General features: G+C 59.5%; 2 protein-coding genes across 2 annotated transcripts; one reads left to right on the top strand and one right to left on the bottom strand.

The window, feature by feature from the left end:
* Positions 1-108: 108 nt before the first annotated feature.
* On the bottom strand, positions 109-14,230 carry SDF4 (stromal cell derived factor 4). Its single transcript, XM_026520110.4, has 7 exons — positions 14,052-14,230; positions 10,768-11,120; positions 6,216-6,352; positions 5,848-5,961; positions 2,450-2,608; positions 1,915-2,090; positions 109-831 (listed from the first exon to the last, which is right to left on the bottom strand). Exons 2-7 carry the CDS (start codon positions 11,070-11,072, stop codon positions 655-657), a joined length of 1,068 nt encoding a protein of 355 aa, XP_026375895.1. The 5' UTR covers positions 11,073-11,120; positions 14,052-14,230; the 3' UTR covers positions 109-654.
* An 88-nt stretch (positions 14,231-14,318) lies between these two features.
* On the top strand, positions 14,319-19,394 carry B3GALT6 (beta-1,3-galactosyltransferase 6). The gene has a single exon (XM_048221997.2). It carries the CDS (start codon positions 14,392-14,394, stop codon positions 15,379-15,381), a length of 990 nt encoding a protein of 329 aa, XP_048077954.1. The 5' UTR covers positions 14,319-14,391; the 3' UTR covers positions 15,382-19,394.
* The last annotated feature ends 671 nt before the right edge of the window (positions 19,395-20,065 follow it).

Consider the following 20,065-nt stretch of genomic DNA (forward strand, 5'->3'; position numbering starts at 1 on the left):
CAGGGGCCCGGTCCCTTCCGCACCTGCCCCGGCAGGAGCCTGACCAAACCCTCTGTTCTCACCGAATCACCCACCTCAAAAGCACTACGCAGAAGCCACCTAGCCACAGACGTTCCAAAATCATTTTATGGGCGTTTTTTCAACAAAGAAATGAAGCTAGGAGGAAAAGGCAACTCTATTTTAAAGTACATGAAGGAGATTCTCGTCACAAGTGTTTGTGTTTTGGAGACCGGAACGCTGCGGGAGCTCCTCCGCAGCGCCTCGGGAAGGGGCAGGCACCCCCCAGCGGCCGGCGACGGGCTCCCAGCAGAGCACATTCTAACCCTACGTTCACATCTCGGTTTTCAAGGAAACGGCAGGAGCTGCGTTACTTCCCACAGGTGTGGTGAGCCCACAGGGCCCTGATGCGGTCAGTGCCTTCACGGAACAGTACCCGGTTCTCAGAAATGAGACGCAGCAGTCACGTGGGACCCCCACGCACGGAGGGCAGCCAGCCCGCAACTGCACCCCGGGACTCAGGCCCGCTCAAGCACATCCATGTATAAGCCTGGACCACGGCTGTCGGGGCCACGGGAGGGAGGGTGGGAGGGAGGGAGGCGTCCTGGAGGGGCCGGCTGGCCGAGGCGCGTGGGGCGGGCGGCAGGAGGCGCAGGCTCAGAACTCCTCGTGCACGTTGCGGGCATAGTCCATCAGTTTGCTGCCCGTGAAGAACTCACTGTACTTGAGGACCTCCTCGGGCTCCAGGTGGTGGTTCTGGTTCTCGTCGGCAATGGCGATCATCTGCTTGGCCTCGTTAAGAGCATTGTATTCGTTCATGGGGTCCATGTAGTCCTACAACGGTGCCAGGCACTGCATCAGCATGGACCCTGGCCACCACGGCCCTCCCCAGAGCGCCCGCTCCCCGGCAGCACCGGGGCCCGCTGACCTCGGGTGCCGTCTCCACTACAGCGCCAAAAGTCCACATTGGTGACACGGCCATGAGACCCCCAGCCCGGGGCAGACGCACCCGCCCCCCGTGGATGCCCTGTCAGCAAGGTCAGCACCTCCTGCCTCAGGGAAGCAGCTGCACAGCTCTGACCCTGTCACCAGCTACAGACGGCAACACATTATCTAAAATACCCCATGGGCTGACAATCCAGAAGCAGCAAGAAGGGGATATGGGCACGTTCTGGAATGTTCTGGAAGGCAGACACCAGGCTGGACGTGGCTCAGGGCCAGACAGCCTTCGCCTGTGTGGGCGCCTGAGACTCGCTGCCTTCCATCCTCCTCGGGGCACCCCTCATGGAAGGGAAGGGCCAGCCGGAGGGCAAACAGCCTTGAGGGGCCGCTGGGGGCCTGCCTGCCTGTCACATGACAACTGGACACAGGCACGGACGTGGACTCAACGAGCAGCCCTTCGATCCTTGAACCAGATGTGTCTGCCAGCTATCAACAGGGATCAGAGAATTCTGGTGTAAAGAGAATGAGTCATCCAGCAACGGGGAAAAACAAGCCCACACAGCACCCACGCAGCACCAGCAAAAACACCTCAGGGGAAGATGGTGGATTCCAACACAGCCCGCAGCCCCCGGCGCCCAGCATCCAGACAGCTGCCCACTGGGGAGCGGCCGCTTGGAGCCAGGAGAGGCTGAGACATCCTAGGCACCCTGACCAGGGGGCAGGCGCCTCACTGGGCTGCCCACTTTTCCGCTCATCTTGGCTGAGTGCCACAGGTGACCACGCTGTCAGGTGAATCCCCCTCCCCTGCACACAGGGAGCCCACCTCCAGGTGCCACGAAGTGACACGGCGACCAGCCACAGCCTCCTTTCCACCGCAGCCCCTTGCCTCAGGCGCACCTGGAAGCCTGGGACCTGGGCCTGACCTCAGGTCGGGGGTGGGGGTGGGGGGGACGCCCCCCAGGCACCTGCGCTCACCTCCAGCTCCGCCATGGTCACGATCCCATCATGGTTGGCATCAATCAGTTCCTCAAACTCTTTTTTTCGGTCTCTGACCCAACTGTCATCGATGTCCTGGCCCTGCTGGTTCTCCACAGTGCCCACGGGCAGAGAGATGAACTCGGGCAGCGAGAGCTGCTTGTCACCGTCCTGGTCTGCAGGACAGGGGAGTGGACACTCAGACCTCAAGCAGACGCGGGACCAACCAAGCTCACCCAGAAGAAAGTTAACCAAACAGGTTTGCTGCCAAATTTTCGCTGTGTTAAATTTTTGCCTAAAGCAAAACAGGTGCATCTCACCTGACCTGCTCGAGAGCCCGGTGGAGGCCAGATGGCCCAGGACACGGTCTGACCCTCCCTTACCACACCACTATGCGGCTGCACAGCCTCCAAGACCCCCAGGCCAACCCCTGCCAGGAGGACTGCTGCAGGTGCACAGTGGGCCCTGCCCTCCAGCCCAGCTGCCAGCAGGGAGGCACCGCCCCCCAGAGGCTGGGTCACAGGCCAGGCCTCACCCAGGTCCCGGACAATCTCCTTGACCATGAACTTGAGCATGCCACGGCTGTGCTCGGGGTGCAGGAACGACAGGAACTCGTCCTCAGTCAGAAGAAGGTCTGAGGGGGGGTTGTCCGCCTGATACCAGCGGTCCTTGAGGTTCTCCAAGACTTCCTGTGCTGAGAGAGGCATACCCATGAGGACCCAGGGCACCTGCATGCACTGGAAAAGTTCTGAAATGTGCTACCTGGATGGGAAGGCTGGCTCAGGACACTGTGGTGAGTAAGGCCGAGGACCCTGCCGCTCAAAGGAGAGCTCAGCCCTCAGGGAGGCAGATGGTACAGAGACCCCCAGACAGACACAGACCTTCCCAAGACACAGGCACAGACTGTCCTCGGACGCAGACAGATCCCACAAGACGCAGACACCTATGGACACAGACCCCCCCCCAAAATTCAGGTGCCAACCCCCCTTCAGATACAAACCCAGACCCCCCGAGACCCAGCTTTCCCCCCCTTGGACACAGCCCCCACACACACACAGGCTCAGACACCCGCCCCCATGCAGCCCCCACCCTCAGCTCACTGCTGCTGTTTGCTCCTCGGGAGAAACGGAAAGCACGGTGTAGGCGGACCTACCCTCACCGTGCACCTACGGGAACAAGGCGCGACCCTGCTCCTTTCCATCTCTTTCACGTGCACCGTACGCGGAGGGCAGGGCTCTGGAGGAAAACCCAGCTTCCAGATATGACTCAAGCACCCCACAGACTGTCGCCGCAGCCCCCACTCTCCCTCCGTGGGAAGGCCCGGCATGGGGAGCAGGGCCCGGAGCTAGCCCCCACAGCCTCGCAGGCTCAGAGACCGTCCGGGTCTTCAGCAGAACGGCCGAGGCCGGGCGAGCAGGAAGAGCTGAGGCACGGAGATCCGTCCACACCCTCACTGCAGTCACTGGAACAGGGACGCCCAGGCCTCGGCACATCGCGACAGGGACACAGCCGCATCCCACACAGTACCCGCCACCTCAAGTCTCAGTGCCTTCTGATGAACAAAAGATGCAGTGCTGACCTACTTCTAATGGCAAATCCGCTTAGAGGAAGGTGGGAGTGGGTGGCCGCACCCCCGCCACGCACGGGCACAGGCGCAGACTCGCTACGTCCACCCAGCCTGTGAACAGCGCCTGACGGAAAAAAACTACTCAAGGACTTCAGCGTGCAGTCACTGGAGATTTAAGGTGGCACTGAAGCCAACAGCAGGATGTCCGCACACAGAGACAGACACAAGCAGGGACGCCAGCGGCACCAGAAGCTGGAGGGAGGCCTGCCACCAACCCCTGCAAGCCCCCATCTGTGCTGCCTGGGGATGGCAGCCCCACAAGCCCCGAGGAGGCAGACTGCCACGTGGGGACTCCCGGGCCCACCTCTCAGCCCCCGCCTGCGCTCCCCTGGCTTCCCAGACCCTGAACACTGCTCTTCACTTCCAATGCCCCAGACCTGCTCACCCACCCAAACTAAAGAAGGGAAGGAGGGGCCTTGAACACATGCCGAGATGAAGGAGTCGACAGGCAGGCTGAGGCGACCGAGTTCACACTCCCAAAGGACGGGTCCTGACCCCAGGCACACTCGAAGGAAAGGTGCTGAAGACTGACCAGCTCCCGAGAGCAGGCAGGGACGGGGGCCGGCAGCCCGCGCCCTAGCGGCCACCTCAGATGCTGGTGACATATCGCCAACGTTGGCAGGAGGACAGAGGCCCCCCAGGACCCCCAGATGCCTCTAAATACCACCTTCAGGGGACGGTCAGAACCACAGGACAAACCATGGAAACGCAAAACAGAAACAAATATGAAAAAGGCAAACAACCATTTCAGAAAAAAAAAAAAAAAATCACATCCAAGGCACAGGCTTTAAAAAGGACAGAAGTGAAAGACTGGATGGCACCCCAGGAACCGGGGAAGGCCGAGGGCATCCGAGCCTCCGTGCTGCCCAGGAAAGGGGTCCGGCGCTGCGAAGTCACACATGCACCACAGACAAACTGAGCAGGAGAAACAAAGGTGTAGGCATGGACGAGGTGCCCGTGATAGGCGGCCCCCACGGGGACCGCTGGAAGGCTGGGGACTCAGACTACAGGACGCTGCAAGAAAAGGGAACTACAGACCAGTGTGTCTCCTGCAAACGTGCCCCACAAAAGATCAGCAATTAGATCCAAAAACATGTAAGAAGAATCCCAGACCACGACCAAGTGGGACTCACCCCAGGTGCACAGGCTGGTTCAACATCTGAAAATCACTTCACATGAGCATTACATCAGGCCGAAGAAAAATCACATGATTGTATCAACAGACACAGAAAAAGCATGACATAAAACCCAACAGCCATTTGTGATCCAAACTCTGAACAAACTAGGAATAGAGGAGAATTTCCACCACTGGACAAAGAACATCTACAAAAAAACCTACAGCTTATATCAGCTTAATAGTGAGAAACCTGACACTCTCTTTCTCCAAGATCAGAACAAGAAAAAGCACCCCCCGCCCCGACACCGTACTGGAGTCCCAGCCAATGCAGTAAGATAAGAAAATCAGAGACACACAGACTGGGAAGGAGAAACTGTCCGTGTTCACAGATGTCATGATCGCCTGCGTAGGAAATCTGAATCATACCAAGACCGCAGGCCAGAAGGTTAGCACAGAAAGGCCAATCACTTCCCTGCATGCCAGCAAGGAAGGTGGGGAATCAGGATTAAGGACAAGCAGGAAAATACAAACAGAAAGAAGGAATGACTGCAACTGACAGAGGACAGAGGGTCTGGGACCTGAAACACACGCGCTGGCACAGACAAGAGTGCCCAGAGCCCACCTGAAGGCCCAGCAGCAGGAAGCACCTGCGGCCCGGGGCCACGACGCAGAGAAGGAGAGGGTGCCAGCACACCCACCACGCAGACACATGACAAACAGGGACATGTCCCGATGCAAAGATGCCGCAGAGAAGCTCCCACACACCCACGACCACCAGGAGAAGACACGACGGGACAAGCGTGGGGATGGTGACCCACCGTGTGGAGGAAGGACAGGACACGACAGGTGGCACACCAAACCTGATGCCCGGCTTGGCAGGGGCACCCAGGCGGGATCCAGTGAAGGGTGTGAGTACCCTCTAGAAGCTAGCAACACCCCAGCACACCTGCACCCGCGAGGCTTTACAGGCTAAGGGGAGGGAGGAGCTCTGCCCGCTCGCTGGCCGGCCCCGCCCCACCTCCACGCCCCTCTCTCCAGATGCCCCACCTGCCTCACCGCATCGCCCCCAGGACCCTGTCCCAGCCCACAGACCAGCCTCCCCCCCCAGCTCGAGCCCACAGGAGGCCACCTGTTGCCCCCACGGCCCACCCGGGCTACGGGCCCCTCGCGGCGAGGCCCAGGCGCTCACTCTCCTCGTCGACTTTCAGCTCCTCGCCGTTCCTGATCTTCTCCACAACTTCTTGCTCGTTGTGGCCTTTGCTCACCAAAAACTTCACCTTATACTCGTCCCACGACACACGACCTGGAAGAGAAGACGGACCTGCTAGGCTGTTTCACAACGGATGGTTTTAGGAAGAGAGATGTCGTTGTTTTCAGACATCTGTCATAATGCTGCACTACGGGCCAGTGCAGAAGCAACAAGCACTGGAGTAGTGGCCTCAGCCCAGCCCCGCAGCCCAGCCCGCCCCCCGGCCCCGCACGTCCTTTGCCCTCTGCACACACCGCCCTCCTCCTGGCAGCCCCGGGCCCACCAGGTGAGGGTGAGGCAGGCCATACCGTCGCCATCGGGGTCCACAGCGTGGAAGTGCACCTTGCTCTCCGCGATGGCCTCCTGGAAGTGCTCCGCCGTCTTCTCCATGATCCATCGCTGCATCTCCTTAGCACTGATCCTCCGGTCGGTGTTCACGTCCACCCTGCGGGCAGGTGAGTGACATCAGACGAGGCCTTTAGAACCCGGGACAGGACTGACAGACCAAAGGGTAGCCGGCAGGGCTCCACCACCACGGACAGGGACACTCTACCCAACAGTGAGGCTGGAGGTGGCAGGGGACGTCGGGGTGGCGGGGAAGGCTGGCGGTTTGCTCTGCGGCGGCAGCTTAGTGCCACTCCCCCAGCCGTCTGGGGGCCGCCGACGGGGGACGGACTCGGCCCTTGCTCGTGACACTCAGCCTCGTCAACCCAAACCCACACACCCCGACACCTGGGACAGGACCAGAGCTGCGAAGCCAGAGCAGAGTCACGTTTCATACGTGGGCACAGACGGCTAGACGGAGAAGCAAGTGCAGATGCAAGTGTGCACACGCGTGTGCACACCTAAGCTAGCAGTGCTCTGTGGATGCAACGGCTCACACGCACACGTGTGCGGACTACTACATGTGTGCATGAGTTAACACACCTACGTACACACCGTTTGTGCGCACCCACACGGCATCGAGCCCCGCCCACCGGGAGGCCCTCAGGCAGGGGCTTCTCGACACCCCCTCCACAAAAGAAACCAGGGCTCCCGGGAGAAATGGCTGATTCTAGGGCTGAGGCAGGCACACGAGGAGCATCTGGGAGCACCAGCAAGTGAGAGAGTGCCGCCAACACGAACGATGAAAGCGCTTGCTCCCAACGGCCACGGCTGCAACACTGTGGGCAGCAAAGCCCCGCAGTGCTGGCTCGTGCCCAGAGCGCCCGACAGACTTCCCGGAGCCCCAGCCGACGCAGGGAAATGATGGCGAATTCCACATGTGGGGCACAGGAAAGCCTCCCACGGCAGGAGGCCTCCTCCGTGGATCTCCCCTGCCACCCCCACACCGCAGGGGGCCTGGCTCATTCCCACCCCCTGGAGGGCGACTGCCTCACTGAGTGGCCGCCAGAGAAGACAGGAGGGGGAGAGGAGACACCTGGCAGGCACCGCCTGGACCGGGTGACCAGGCCAACGTGCCCCATGCTGCCCTACGGACGCCAGCGACCCCCTGAAAGCATGTGACGAGAGGGCCGCCTCACCGCTGCGGTGTTCTCCCCCAAACCCACAACCCCACTCTAACCACCAGAAAACGCAGCAGACAAACCCAAAATGAGGGACATTCGACACAACGCCTGTGCAGTCCTCCTCAAAACGGCCACGGTCCTGAAAAAGTAAGAGAGTCTGAGACACCAGCCCAGCCCAGAGGGGACAAAGGAGCTGTGACACTCAGTTCAGTGTGGGACCTGGACGGGGATGTTGGGGAACCGAGTGAAATCTCAAGTCTGCGGTGTAGACAACAGGAACATAGCACTCCTGTTTCTCAGTTTCCACAAATGCACCGTGGTTACCTAATGTCGATACGAGGGAAAACTGGCTATCTTGAACATTTTCCTGTAAATCTAAAACCACTCCAAAACGAAAAGTTTATTTAACAAATGTCCGGGGGGGGGGGCACCTGGGTGGCTCAGTCAGTTAAGCACCCAACTCCATTTCAGCTCAGGTCATGATTTCAGGGTCGTGGGATCGAGTCCCACGTCGGGCTCTGCACTCAGCAGGGAGATTCTCCCTCTCCCTCTCCGTCTCCCTCACCCTCTCCGTCTCCCTCTCCCCCAATAGGCACAGGCACGTACACGCGTGCTCTTTCTCTTTTTCTAAAAAATGAATGATTTTTTTAAAAAGAAAGAAATGTCGTGACAGCATTACTTTAATCAAAACCAGGTCCTGAGACCACCTGTGACTGGGGCAGGGCCGGTGAGGCGGCAGTCGTGCTGCGGCGTCTTGAAGGAGGCGCGGCTGTAGGCAGAGACCGGCGTGGCAACCAGTGCGGCAAGGGGCACCGCGCGGGGTTTCGGTGCCCCCACCTGTGACCACGCAAGATGGGAGATGCGTAACAACAGCACCTCCCGTGGACAGACACGGCCACACCCGAGAGACCGAAGAGCAAGCAGCCTACAAGCCAGCCCCCGTCCTCCCGCCGGCCACACGCCCCCGGGCCCCATCTTCTGCACTCCAGCTGACGCGCTCTTCGCATCACAGCCCCTCTGAGCAAGCGCCCCCCTCTCCGCACTGCACGTAGGCTGACAGGTGCCCAGGAAGAGGAGGCCCGGGTGCAGTCCGGAATTCAACCCTCCTCCCTGCCCACGCACAGACATCTGCACATCCAGCCCTCAGAGCCCCGCCAGGTGGGAGATTCAGGTGGGGCTCGACCTAGAAGGGTCTCTGAGCCACACCCCCAGCCCCCAAGGTCCCAGTCTCGCTGCTGAATTTCTGGCTCCATGCTCTGTCATGACACCCAGCTGTGTTCTAACCGGGTACAGAGCTGACCTTCGACAGTGAAGATGAAAGCACAGCAGGAAGGCATCGCGCCTCCCCACCACCCCCCTTGCTCCAGCGGCATGCACCTGCTCCCGGCCCTGAGTCTCTAGGCCACGTCCCACCCTCTCTGGATTCTGCCCCATTCCCATCCAAGGGGTCCAAGGGTCCCTGCCTGGTCCCTTCCCTTCCACAGTGCCGGCCCCTCTGGTGACCCCTTCCTCCTAGAGCCCTGGGCTCGTCCGCTGGACTCTCCAGACTCTGCAACACACCGAAGTGCCAAGGGCTCTAAGGCACAGACTAATTCCAGGAAGACCCCGCTGTTGGCTCAACAGTCGTTTCAATCTGTTTGATGGGAAGATCTTCTAACAGGTAAGATATTCCCAGGTTCAAAGTTCCACAGGTACCTTGGGGCCCAGGGTGAAGCCACTCTCTCTCCCAAGGGTGCCCAGGGCAGGCCTGGGTAGATCCTCTTGCCTGGATTTACCCAAAGGCTGCCCGTGGGCACACACCTCGCCCCTGGCCCAGTGAGTGGTGCAGACCACCCTCTGCGGGCTGCCGGGAAGGTGGCTCTCGGTGTGGGGATGGCTGCTCCCAACAGCCCCGGGGAGAGCCCGGTGCCCTCTAGGTTAGCCGGCCCAATCATGAGCAGATTACCCAGTCCGGTGTCGGCGCGGACAGCCTTCTGCTAGCGCCACCTGTCTCCTCACTCGGTCTCATTCAGCCCACCATCTGCAGACCCTCCTGCCTCCAGCTGGTAGCCCATCTGCTACCCCACCCTGCCCCCCAGCACCCAGTGCACACAGCACCTCCATCAGGCAGGCCCCTGGGATCCCCCTGTCTCACCAACACCGATCCAGGGAAACCCCATTAGGGCATCGTGGAGATGAAAGAACAGGTATCCCAAGTTCATGCTTTTTGTGGGTCTGCCTTCATCCGACCACCGAGAAGGAGCCACCGTGGTCCCCAGTTTTCCTCCGCTCACCAGAAACAGCAAGCTTCCCTCCAAATGACAGTGACACCTGGATGCTGGGCAAGGCTTTAGTGCACTTCATCAGACCACAGTCACCAGTTTCTCCAACGCGGCCTCAGAGTGAGCTGTCCGGGGAAGCACTCCCTCTCCCGCCACAGCCTCCTGGTGGCTCCTCCTTTCTCCTGACCTCGGAACCCCACAGGCCCATGGTCCTCTCTCCAGACCTCTCATCCCGTGCCCAGACTTGGCCTTCCATCCCTAGGACGTGTGCACACCTGCCAGATGCTCCCCTCAACTCCACTCAGTAACTGGGCTACCCAATGTCTCCGCTCTGCTCGCGGGAGCCTCACGCCTACCCCACCCTCCCTCACCTCCACCTGCGGATGCTTGGTCTCCTCCCACCCACCCACTGGCAAAACCTGCCATGCCCTTCAGCACACCCCACCCTCTCCCACATTACTGCACGGCCCCCTCAGCCCCGCTGCCCTTAGTCTGTTCTCCATCCTCATCCCACCCTGGTCCTATGGGTGGACAGCACGCAGCTCACTTCGTTCTTACCACGCCCAAGAAGCAGGGCTCTCAATACCCACTTTCACAGATGAGGAGGAGGCTGGCGGGCTCAGGGAACAGAGGCCAGATCCAACTGCCAAGGGCCTTCTCCTGAACCCATGTCCTGGCCACGAAGCCCCTCACCTCCCTCGGAGGCTCCAAAGCCACCAGGCCATGTGACCTCTGTGTGTGCTCCCAGCCAGCACACATGACCTGTGCGTGTGTCCAAGCCTATGTGACACCTGTGTGCACTCAGAGTGGCTCCCACAGGAAAGTCAGCCCCACGAACGAGCTCCTCTCAGTCTCCTTCCTGGAACTGAGAGCCATGAATCCCGGGTCCTGACACATGACTGGGCCGCCATGTCACCAGTACCCTGGGAGCCTGACTCCACCAGGCCCGTGCTGGGCAGAGAGCCTCCTAAGGCATGGGCCCCCTGAGACCTGTGGACCCTGCCCAGCCCCAGCACATGGCCTGCATGAGCTTCGGCCACAGGTGAGCGAACTAGTTAGATTCTAGCAGCCCCCCAGACCTGGGCACCTACTTGGAGAAGATGACCATTAGCTTCCTCCTGCTCCTCCGTGGCTCCGCGTCCTCCTCAAAGCCGTCCATGTCCTTCCCCAGGAAGACCTCCTGGTGGAAGTCTTTGTTGAGGTGCCCATCCATCTCCAGCTTCACCCCATTCAGGTGGTCCGGGGGCAGGATCTCAGGCTCCTCCTTGTTGCCGGCTCTCTCCCGAGCAGATGAGTGGTTGGCAGGCCGGGCAGACACGTCCATCAGAAGGATGACCCCCAAGAGCCAGAGGCAGTGAGGAGCCAGGCCACAGAGGGGAGCCTGCCTGGACGCCATGGCCACCTGGGTCCGGACTGCGGGATGGTCCGCAAGTGTGGCCAGAAGCTGGGAAGAGAGGGACAGGGCAGGTGAGGAAGTGAGGCCTGGGGTCACAGCCTTCCCACCACCCCAGACACTGCAGAAGGTCAAAGCCCATGGCTGCCAGACCCCAGCATGCAATTAAAGGTCTATAAAGAGGACACAGCCATCGTTCACTGGAGCATCAGCAAAGACTCCACTAAAGAGGCATTTACTTGACATGAAATGGAAGTGCTTGGTCTACATGATACATACTGGACATACCACTTTCTCCTTTTCCAAGGACGCCCACCTCAAGGGCTGCCTAGCACCACTAAACCTACCCCTTTTCAATGCCCACAGCTGGCATTCCCAGAACACTCTCTCTCCATCCCTCCTGGCATCAAGAAGGACCCCAGAGTCATGGTAACTCATTCTCCAAATCCCAACTCAGCATTTGGGACCTCTGTGACCTTGGCTAAGTCACCTGGCCTCCCCAGCCTCAGTTTCCACCCTGAAACAGGAAGCCCCCTCCCCCACCCCAAGGCTTTGTGAGGACTGGGCCTGGTGCCAGCAAATCCCAAACCCGCCCAGCAGGGCACCAGCACCTTCGACCTTCCCATCTCAATGACCTCTGCAGATGCGCGCACACACACACACTCGACAAGTACACACATGCACACAAAAGCGTGCACACGCACACACCTACACGTGTATACCCACATATACACAGGTGTGCACACACACACACCCTTGCTTGTCTTCACCCAGGAGCAACAGGAAGTCTGTCATCCTTGGTATGCCTGGGCCCGGCAATGAGGAAACAACGCCACCCTTCTGTCCACTCCGCCACAGTAAGGATCCCAGGGCCACAAGCACTCAGCCATCCCCGCCTTCTCCCGCATCCGGCTCCTGCCACCCAGGCCTAACCTGCTTTCCCTCACGCCTTCCAGGTTCCTCCAGATTCCCTTCTGGAATGGCCTGGAATTCCCTTCTGGCTGGCGCCAGAACAGGGCCCAGTTGCCCGCCCAGTTCCCTGCTCAGCTTCTCATGGGCCTTCACGCTCCACACTCCCCAAAAAGAACTCCAGCTCCTTCTTGACCTTTACTTAACCTGTTCCTCTCATAGTCTGTCCACCTGGCAAACACCTGGTGGTCCTTTCAGGTGCAGCGGAGGCCCTCCTCTGGCAGTCTATACAGGGAGGAGCAGCAGAGGGAAGCCCACTGGTACCCAGGGTCCAGGGGTGGTGGCCCTGGACGCACTCGCCGCGGGCCAGGGTGCCATCTTCAGCCAAGCTGGGGCATGGCAGGAAGCACAGGGCCTTCCATGAGGCACAGCAGACGTCTATGCCGGCCAGCAGCACAGCCACCGCACCACAGCCCGAGGGCACACAGCGCCGGCCAAGGGGCTCCGGCTGGCTGGTCTGGTGGCACTAGCAGATGCCACCCCTTGCTTATTTGATGCTTCCTTTTGAACCTACCTGCTCTGGAAGGGCATTATTCACCTGCCAGGTGACACCTTTATGCATTAGTTTTCTGAACCTATGCACTACCTGGACCCTTCGACAAGACTGCTCTCTGAACTCTCCTGTCTCGTTCCTTTGAGGGAGTAACCCTCACAGGGCAGCGTACATCCCTCTTTCCAGGTCTGTGGAGCCTGCGATATCCCCACAGGCGCTCGAGCCTGCCAGCTGCCCCACGGCGTTCTGTGCTGGCACTGCGCTGAATCACATCTACTGGGACGCCACACCCTCCCCCCTGCACTGTCCCAGCAGCTGTCACACTGTCCACACAAGTGAGTGAACACGTACAGGGGTTTCTGCCACACCGCAACATGCGTGTTCCTGAAAACGTCAGTGCTCTGCACAAGCGCACAGTGAAAAGTACAGGGCCCGTGGGAACAACACAGGGCACGCGTCTCAAGACCAACACAACTCGATGTAAACAGACCAGGAGGAAACCAGTAAGTGGGGTCTGGTCAGGCACCCGCAGCCCCAGCAAGCAGCTTGGGGGTATTAAACTGAGTGGAGATGCCATGGGGCTGTCCCTAAGGTGGGCCCAGGGGGAAAGGCACCTGCCGTAAGCCAGGACTTGCACAAGCCTGCGGTCACCAAGGGTTCCTTTCCTGCCAGAGTGGAATTCCACTCCTGTGCCCCAGCTCTCCGGCCTAGGAAAGTGTTGTGCAAACCAAGATGACCTCCCCTGACATTAGTATCGCCCTCAGTGACTGTGGCCATAAAAACACATACCATGTCCAAACACACTGTACTTTGCTCCCTGAAAAAACAAAGGCAATTCCTTACTTATCTTCACGGGTAGGACGCTGGGTTCTGCACAAAAGTAACCCCAAATAAACCACACAGCCATCAGGAGGTCAAGTGAGACTTCCTCCTCTCCCTTTTCAACAGTTATTTATCTCAGCGGCGCGGTTCGTCACCCTCGGCCGGCCCGCACCCCTCCCCCCACCGCGATCTCACAGGCAGGGGCTTGGCTGGCTGACCAGGGAATCCCCATCCTCCAGAAGCGACGCCAAAGGAGGGCGGCAACACCACCCCGGGGGCCCAGCTCAAGTGCAGGCGACATGTCTTGGCCATCCCGGGGCGTCCGGTCTGGCGAGCCTAAATCTCTGGCCGTTGAAGAGGCGAACGCTTCATCTAAAAGCTCTGTCACCGCTCTTAGGAGTCGCGCTCAGGGCGTTGGTAACAACTGCCACCGACTGAGCCGGAAACCAGGGGCTTTACACACACGATTTCAAAACTTCACCAAGTCCCACCAACTAGGGCACCTTTTACGGACGGGGGAGGTCACCTCGCTGGCAAACACCGGGGTCCAGCCGACTCCCCTGCCCACCGGTCCCCCTCAGCCTCAGTTTCCCGGCGGCAGCCGTCGGTGAGGGCAGAGGACATGAGCCCAGGGTCCAGTGGCCCGAGGGAGCGTCTGCAGGCCTCCCGACGCCCCCTGCCTCCGGGCCCTCACTCACCAGTCTCCCTCCCCTCGCCCAGGATCCGCCGAGCGGGGCCCGAGCGCCCGTGACGCCTCCGACCGGACTCGCCTAGGCCGCGGCCATCTTTCTTCCGGGAAGAGGCGGACCAGGAACAGCGGGCGCGACCTCACCGCGCCGACGCTGGCGCCGCCATCTTTCCTCTGGGCGGAAGTGGCCGCGCGGCCCCTCCCGGACAACCAATGAGCAGGGCACGCGCGCCCACGTGACAGGCGGACACGTGACGGGCAGCGCCTGGCCCTCCGCCTCCGCCGCGGCTGGACGCGGCCTGCGCGCCGGCTTCGGGACCTCTGGGGCGCTCTCCGCGCGCGCGCGGGCCATGAAGCTGCTGCGGCGCGCGTGGCGGCACCGGACGGCGCTGGGCCTGGGCGGCCTGGCGCTCTGCGGCGCTGGGCTGCTGTACCTGGCCCGCTGCGCCGCCGACGGCCCCCGCCCGCCTCCCGGCCGCAGCCCCCTGCCCGCCGAGCCCGCGCGCGCCGCCGCCTTCCTAGCTGTGCTGGTGGCCAGCGCGCCGCGGGCGGCCGAACGGCGCAGCGTGGTCCGCGGCACGTGGCTGGCGGCAGCGCGGCGCGGCGGCCCGGGCGACGTGTGGGCGCGCTTCGCGGTGGGCACGGGCGGCCTGGGCGCCGAGGAGCGGCGCGCGCTGGAGCGCGAGCAGGCGCGGCACGGCGACCTGCTGCTGCTGCCCGCGCTGCGCGACGCGTACGAGAACCTCACGGCCAAGGTGCTGGCCATGCTGGCCTGGCTAGACGAGCACGTGGCCTTCGAGTTCGTGCTCAAGGCAGACGACGACTCGTTCGCTCGGCTGGACGCGCTGCTGGCGGAGCTGCGCGCGCGCGACCCCGCGCGTCGCCGCCGCCTCTACTGGGGCTTCTTTTCGGGCCGCGGCCGCGTCAAGCCTGGGGGCCGCTGGCGCGAGGCCGCCTGGCAGCTCTGTGACTACTACCTCCCGTACGCACTGGGCGGCGGCTACGTGCTCTCGGCCGACCTGGTGCACTACCTGCGCCTCAGCCGGGAGTACCTGCGCGCGTGGCACAGCGAGGACGTGTCCCTGGGCGCCTGGCTGGCACCGGTGGACGTCCAGCGCGAGCACGACCCGCGCTTCGACACCGAGTACAAGTCCCGCGGCTGCAACAACCAGTACCTGGTGACGCACAAGCAGAGCCTGGAGGACATGCTGGAGAAGCACCAGACCCTGACGCGAGAGGGCCGCCTGTGCAAGCAGGAGGTGCAGGTGCGCCTCTCCTACGTCTACGACTGGTCCGCGCCTCCCTCCCAGTGCTGTCAGAGGAAGGAGGGCATCCCCTGAGCCGCAGCCGCGGCTGACCTACTGCACGCCACATGGCGCTGGAGGGAGGCCAGGACATGCCTCAGGAGGTGGCCACCGCAGCCAGAGTCATTCGGGGTCCTGTGAGGCAGCTGCTGAGGGGGCCTCCCACTGGCCTTACACAGGCAAAGCTGGCAGGTTCTGGCTAGTTACCCGGAATGAGTCCAGCCCTCAAGGGGGCCAGGTGTATGTGGCAACCAGTGGGGTTTTCAGGCAGATGCCAAGCGGCGGTGGACAGCTCCTAGGTCCCAGCCCTGGTGGGCACCCAGGCCTGTGCACCCCAGTGACCACCGTGGGGCCTCACTCCAGACCATCTTATTCTGGGTCTGGGAGACCCGTGGGTCTTGCCAGGGCAACACATGATGTGTCCAGGTAGAAATGTCCTGTCCCTGGACTTCAGCCAGCATGGGCCTAGACTGGGAAGGTGCCCAGCTTTGAGTGTGACGCAGGCTGCAGTGGCTTGCAGCCCCGCCCCAGCTGGTGCACTTGCTGGCTTCTCCCAAGGTAGAGGAGAGCAGCCAGAGGCTGGAGCCGACAGGCACTTGCAGACCCTGACCTCAAAGAAAGAATCTGGACTTGTTCAGGGGTGGGGACTGTGTCACGTCCTGCATCCTGTGTTGACCGTCCACCTAGGAAATCACCACACCGAGAGCTGTGGTCGCAGGGAACTGACCTGAGGGCCCTTGCATGTTGGCACTTAACTGTGTGTTGCGTTCAGTGGCTTTTATCAAAATCGCTGTAGATTGTTGGGTTGGGTTGCCTTCTTTTATGTTCTATGTTGGTGTCATTTGTCGTGTGGCAGTCTAGGATTTAACTGTTAATTAGCTTCAGTGGTGTTTTGGTCTGTGTTGCTTTAGAGTGAATTCGTGATAAATGTAACAGCGCTAGTCTGTGACTTATAAATATTGTAAATTTGTGTAGATAAGAGTTTAAGTTAGGAGTGTGTGGGTCTCAGTATTTTTTAAATTATTTAACAGAAGACTTTTCTATCAGAACCTGGGCTTTGTGGATTAATCTGTTTTTATGGCTTGAGTTGTAGACCCGTTACTGCCTGTGTGTTTAAATGTGGAAGAATTCTAAACCTGTCCATTTTTCTTTCCAGTTTACACAAAAGTCAGTCCCATTGTCTCTTTCGGAAAAGACTTTCCTTTTAAGGCTTCCTCGCGGCCATGCAGGGGCAAGTGTTTCTCACACAAGTATCTGTTACGTTAGACTCTCGCCCCAAGTTCCAGAATCTGAACCCTTGGAAGCATCGGTGAGTCTGTCTTAAGAAAACAGGCTCTGCCGGCGGCGTGTCCTTTTGGAGACAGAAAGCATTCACGTGCACCCCCCTGGCTGATCGCCCCTCGCACTGTAACACATCCTCAGAAGATCAGGGTTTCTTTTTTCCCCATTAAATGTGAAAAGCGAGTGCTGTGGTCATCACAAAAGTAGAATAAAGAGGCTCCAGGACAGCCGTGAGCCCTTCCGTCAGCCCAGTGGTGTGTGATGCTGCACATTCTTACCCTGGGATCTGGGTTGGGTCCCCTGGCGGTGCTGCTGGCGTCTGTAGTCCACTCCGGGGCAATGCAGACGCAGGGAGCAAATCTCTGACTTGCCTTTTCATTGCCTTTCTTTGTGTTGTCAGGCCATGGATTTTAAGAGCAGGTGTCTTGGTGCTCTTGGGCTGCCCTAACAGCCCCGAAGACAAGCTGGCTTAAGCAGCAGACGTGTACTCCTCACGGTTCTGGAGGCTGGCAGTCAGATCAGAATGCTTGCAGGGCTGAGTTCTGTCGAGGGCCGTCTTCCTGGTGTGCAGGTGGCCACCCTCTCGCTCCGTCCTTATGGCAAGAGAGAGCCAGAGCTAGCTCTCTGGTGTCCCTTTTTACAAGGACACTGATCCCACCAGTGGGCCCACCCTCATGACCTCACCTAACACCAGCTCCAAATACTATCACATTGGGGCTTAAAGCTTCAATCTAAGTTTTGGGGGATACAGTCAGTCCTAGCGGCAGGTTTGGGTTATTTGTGTTTAAAGGTAGAATATCCAGGGGCGCCTGGGTAGCGCAGTCGTTAAGCGTCTGCCTTCGGCTCAGGGCGTGATCCCGGCATTCCGGGATCGAGTCCCACATCGGGCTCCTCCACTGGGAGCCTGCTTCTTCCTCTCTCACTCCCCTGCTGTGTTCCCTCTCTCGCTGGCTGTCTCTCTGTCACGTAAATAAATAAAATCTTTAAAAAAATAAATAAAGGTAGAATATCCAGAATTTGGAGTCTTGGGCCAGAAGGAGGGGGGATGGTCTTGTGGTTGCAGTTCTCCTGCCTGTAGAAGGTAGAAGCTGGGCCAGGGAGGTCCCAAGATGGGACAAAGTTCTGAATATAAGGGGAGTGTGGGGTTTCTGATTGGCTGCCTTGAGGGCCTGACTGCCCCTGTGAACACGTTTCCAGGACAAGGATTCATGAGAGTGTCCAGGTTTGGGGACACTGGGGTGAGCAGAATGGGACCCTGCCAGCTGGGGGCGGGTTCCCAGGGGACGCTGGGAACAGTGGGACCTGGTTCCTGCCAGCCATTTTCATCTTGATGTCTCGTCTGAACCTCGGGATCGTTGGAAGAGTTGGCATGTGCACGTCTCCTTTTCTCAGACAAGGAGACAGTGCTTGGACAGACAGCTTGTTGGGGCAACATGCCAGTGGCAGAGCCAGCATCCGAGCTGAAGGCTGGACTTCCAGATCCCTGCCCAACATCGGCAGTCCTGCTGTAGCTTCCGGGTTTCTCCAGAGTGGACCCCGTGGAGAGCAAGGCACCAATGTCCAAGACCTAGTAAAAAATCTAAAAATCTAGGCATGTCTCTTTGGAGGAGTTGGGGGGGTCCCTGAGCGTTAGCATTCAGTTGGGTCACGTGAAAGTGCCAGTATGCACTCAGGTTTGGCAAAAATGGAAACTTCATATTGTTCAACCTAAATCATTAAATTTCAAAACAGAACAAACCAGATACTGGGCTGGCTGTGCATCGTTACTGCAGCTGTGATGTCAGCATTCAGCCCACACGTTGGAGCAAAAGGCCAGGGGCCCATTCCTACAGTGACCCTCAGCCATCACCTTATCTGTGGGCCCGGGGCCTGTGGATAGAGCCTGCCCTCCTCTAGTCTGGCTGCCATGTTCTCCAGGTTGGGGTACCCCTCCCCAGACTGTACCTCCCACCCCCTGCGGCACACACTGTGGCCTCCACAACACCTGGACATGTGTGCCCTATAGACCAGGGACTGAGCTCAGGCTCTCTGAACCCAGCACTGGCCAAGGGCCCAGGAGACAGTAGGCCCTTGGGAGCTGGGGAGTCAGACCACCAAACTGGTTTTTATGGGGGATTTAGGATACAGGACCACTAACTCTTCTCCCAGCCACACTAGTATCTCTCTTCAAGTGGCTGTCAGAGCCCACCCTTGCAAGGCATCGGGGCCAGATGGGCATGGGGCATCCACCACCTCAAGGGGTACACCTGTCCTTGTGTGACCCTGGATCCTGCCCCTCCCTCCCCCCAAGGCCAATGTGGAGAGCCCCGGCAACAGCCCCTTCGTGTTCCTGAGAAGGGAGGAAGAGACAGGAGCATAGAGCCTGAGCGCCTTGGCCAAGGTCCCAGGGCTAGAAAATGGGAGAAACTTCAGAAATACTGGCAGTAACAGGATGACTCTCTCAAGAATTATGTCAAGCGAGAAAAGCCCATCCCAAAAGGTCGCACACTGGGTGCCTCCATTTCCATGACATTCTTGGACGGTCCTGGTTCTAGACGTGGAGGACAGGTCAGTGCTACCAGGGATCAAGGAGGGGAAGTAGAAGGGAGATGGAGGTGGGTTCTCCTGGGAATGGAACTGCCCCACATCTGGTTTGAATGTCCACATCCTGTTTGCGATATCGTCCAGTAGTTTTGCAAGACTTGTGGGGGAGACTGCGTGAAGGGCACAGCACCTCTATTTGTCACAACTGCATTGAATTTGCAATCATCTCAAAATTTAAAGATTAATACAAAAATACATATTACAGGGGCACCTGGGTGGCTCAGTCGTTAAGCGTCTGCCTTCGGCTCAGGGCGTGATCCCAGAGTCCTGGGATAGAGCCCCACATCAGGCTTCTCCGCTAGGAGCCTGCTTCTTCCTCTCCCACTCCCCCTGCCTGTGTTCCCCCTCTCGCTGGCCGTCTCTCTATCTCTGTCAAATAAATAAAAGCTTTAAAAAAAATACATATTACATAACTAATTCTAATACAAAAGAGAGAAACGTGGGACCCAAGAGAGACTCGAGGAGGCAGGGTGCCCTAGGGTGGCCGAGCGCCAGGAAGGGACCACACAGTCATGCTGGGGAGGGTCGCGCGGCTCCCAGAGGTGAGCCATGAGCCCTGTGGTGAACGGGAGTTGGTGCGGTACCCCACCATCTGCCCTGTTCCCCTGGATCTGAGCCAAGAACCCCCAGCCCCCTCGTACCACCCCCCAAAAAGCCTGTGTCCACCAGATGTAGCAGAGTTGGCAAGAGCTGAGAAGGATCAGGGACGCGGTAGGGACTGAAGGGGGGGTGCTCTGCCTGCACACACACCTTCTGGAGGAGATCGTGTGCCAACAGGGCTACAGGCTCATGGTTGAGCCCTAGACTAGCACAGCTCCCGATGCCCACCAGCCCTCATCCCTCCCAGCTGCGTGCG

The sequence above is a fragment of the Ursus arctos genome, unplaced genomic scaffold, assembly GCF_023065955.2.
Source record: "Ursus arctos isolate Adak ecotype North America unplaced genomic scaffold, UrsArc2.0 scaffold_32, whole genome shotgun sequence".
NCBI lineage: Eukaryota > Metazoa > Chordata > Mammalia > Carnivora > Ursidae > Ursus > Ursus arctos.

Coding starts and splice junctions, on each gene's coding strand:
- B3GALT6 (XM_048221997.2), top strand. CDS start 14,392: ATGAAGCTGCTGCGGCGCGCGTGGCGGCACCGGACGGCGCTGGGCCTG.
- SDF4 (XM_026520110.4), bottom strand. CDS start 11,072: ATGGCGTCCAGGCAGGCTCCCCTCTGTGGCCTGGCTCCTCACTGCCTC. Junction 6,353..10,767: donor CTAATGGTCATCTTCTCCAA/GTAGGTGCCCAG, acceptor ACCTGCCCGCAG/GGTGGACGTGAACACCGACC. Junction 5,962..6,215: donor TGTGGACCCCGATGGCGACG/GTATGGCCTGCC, acceptor CTTCTCTTCCAG/GTCGTGTGTCGTGGGACGAG.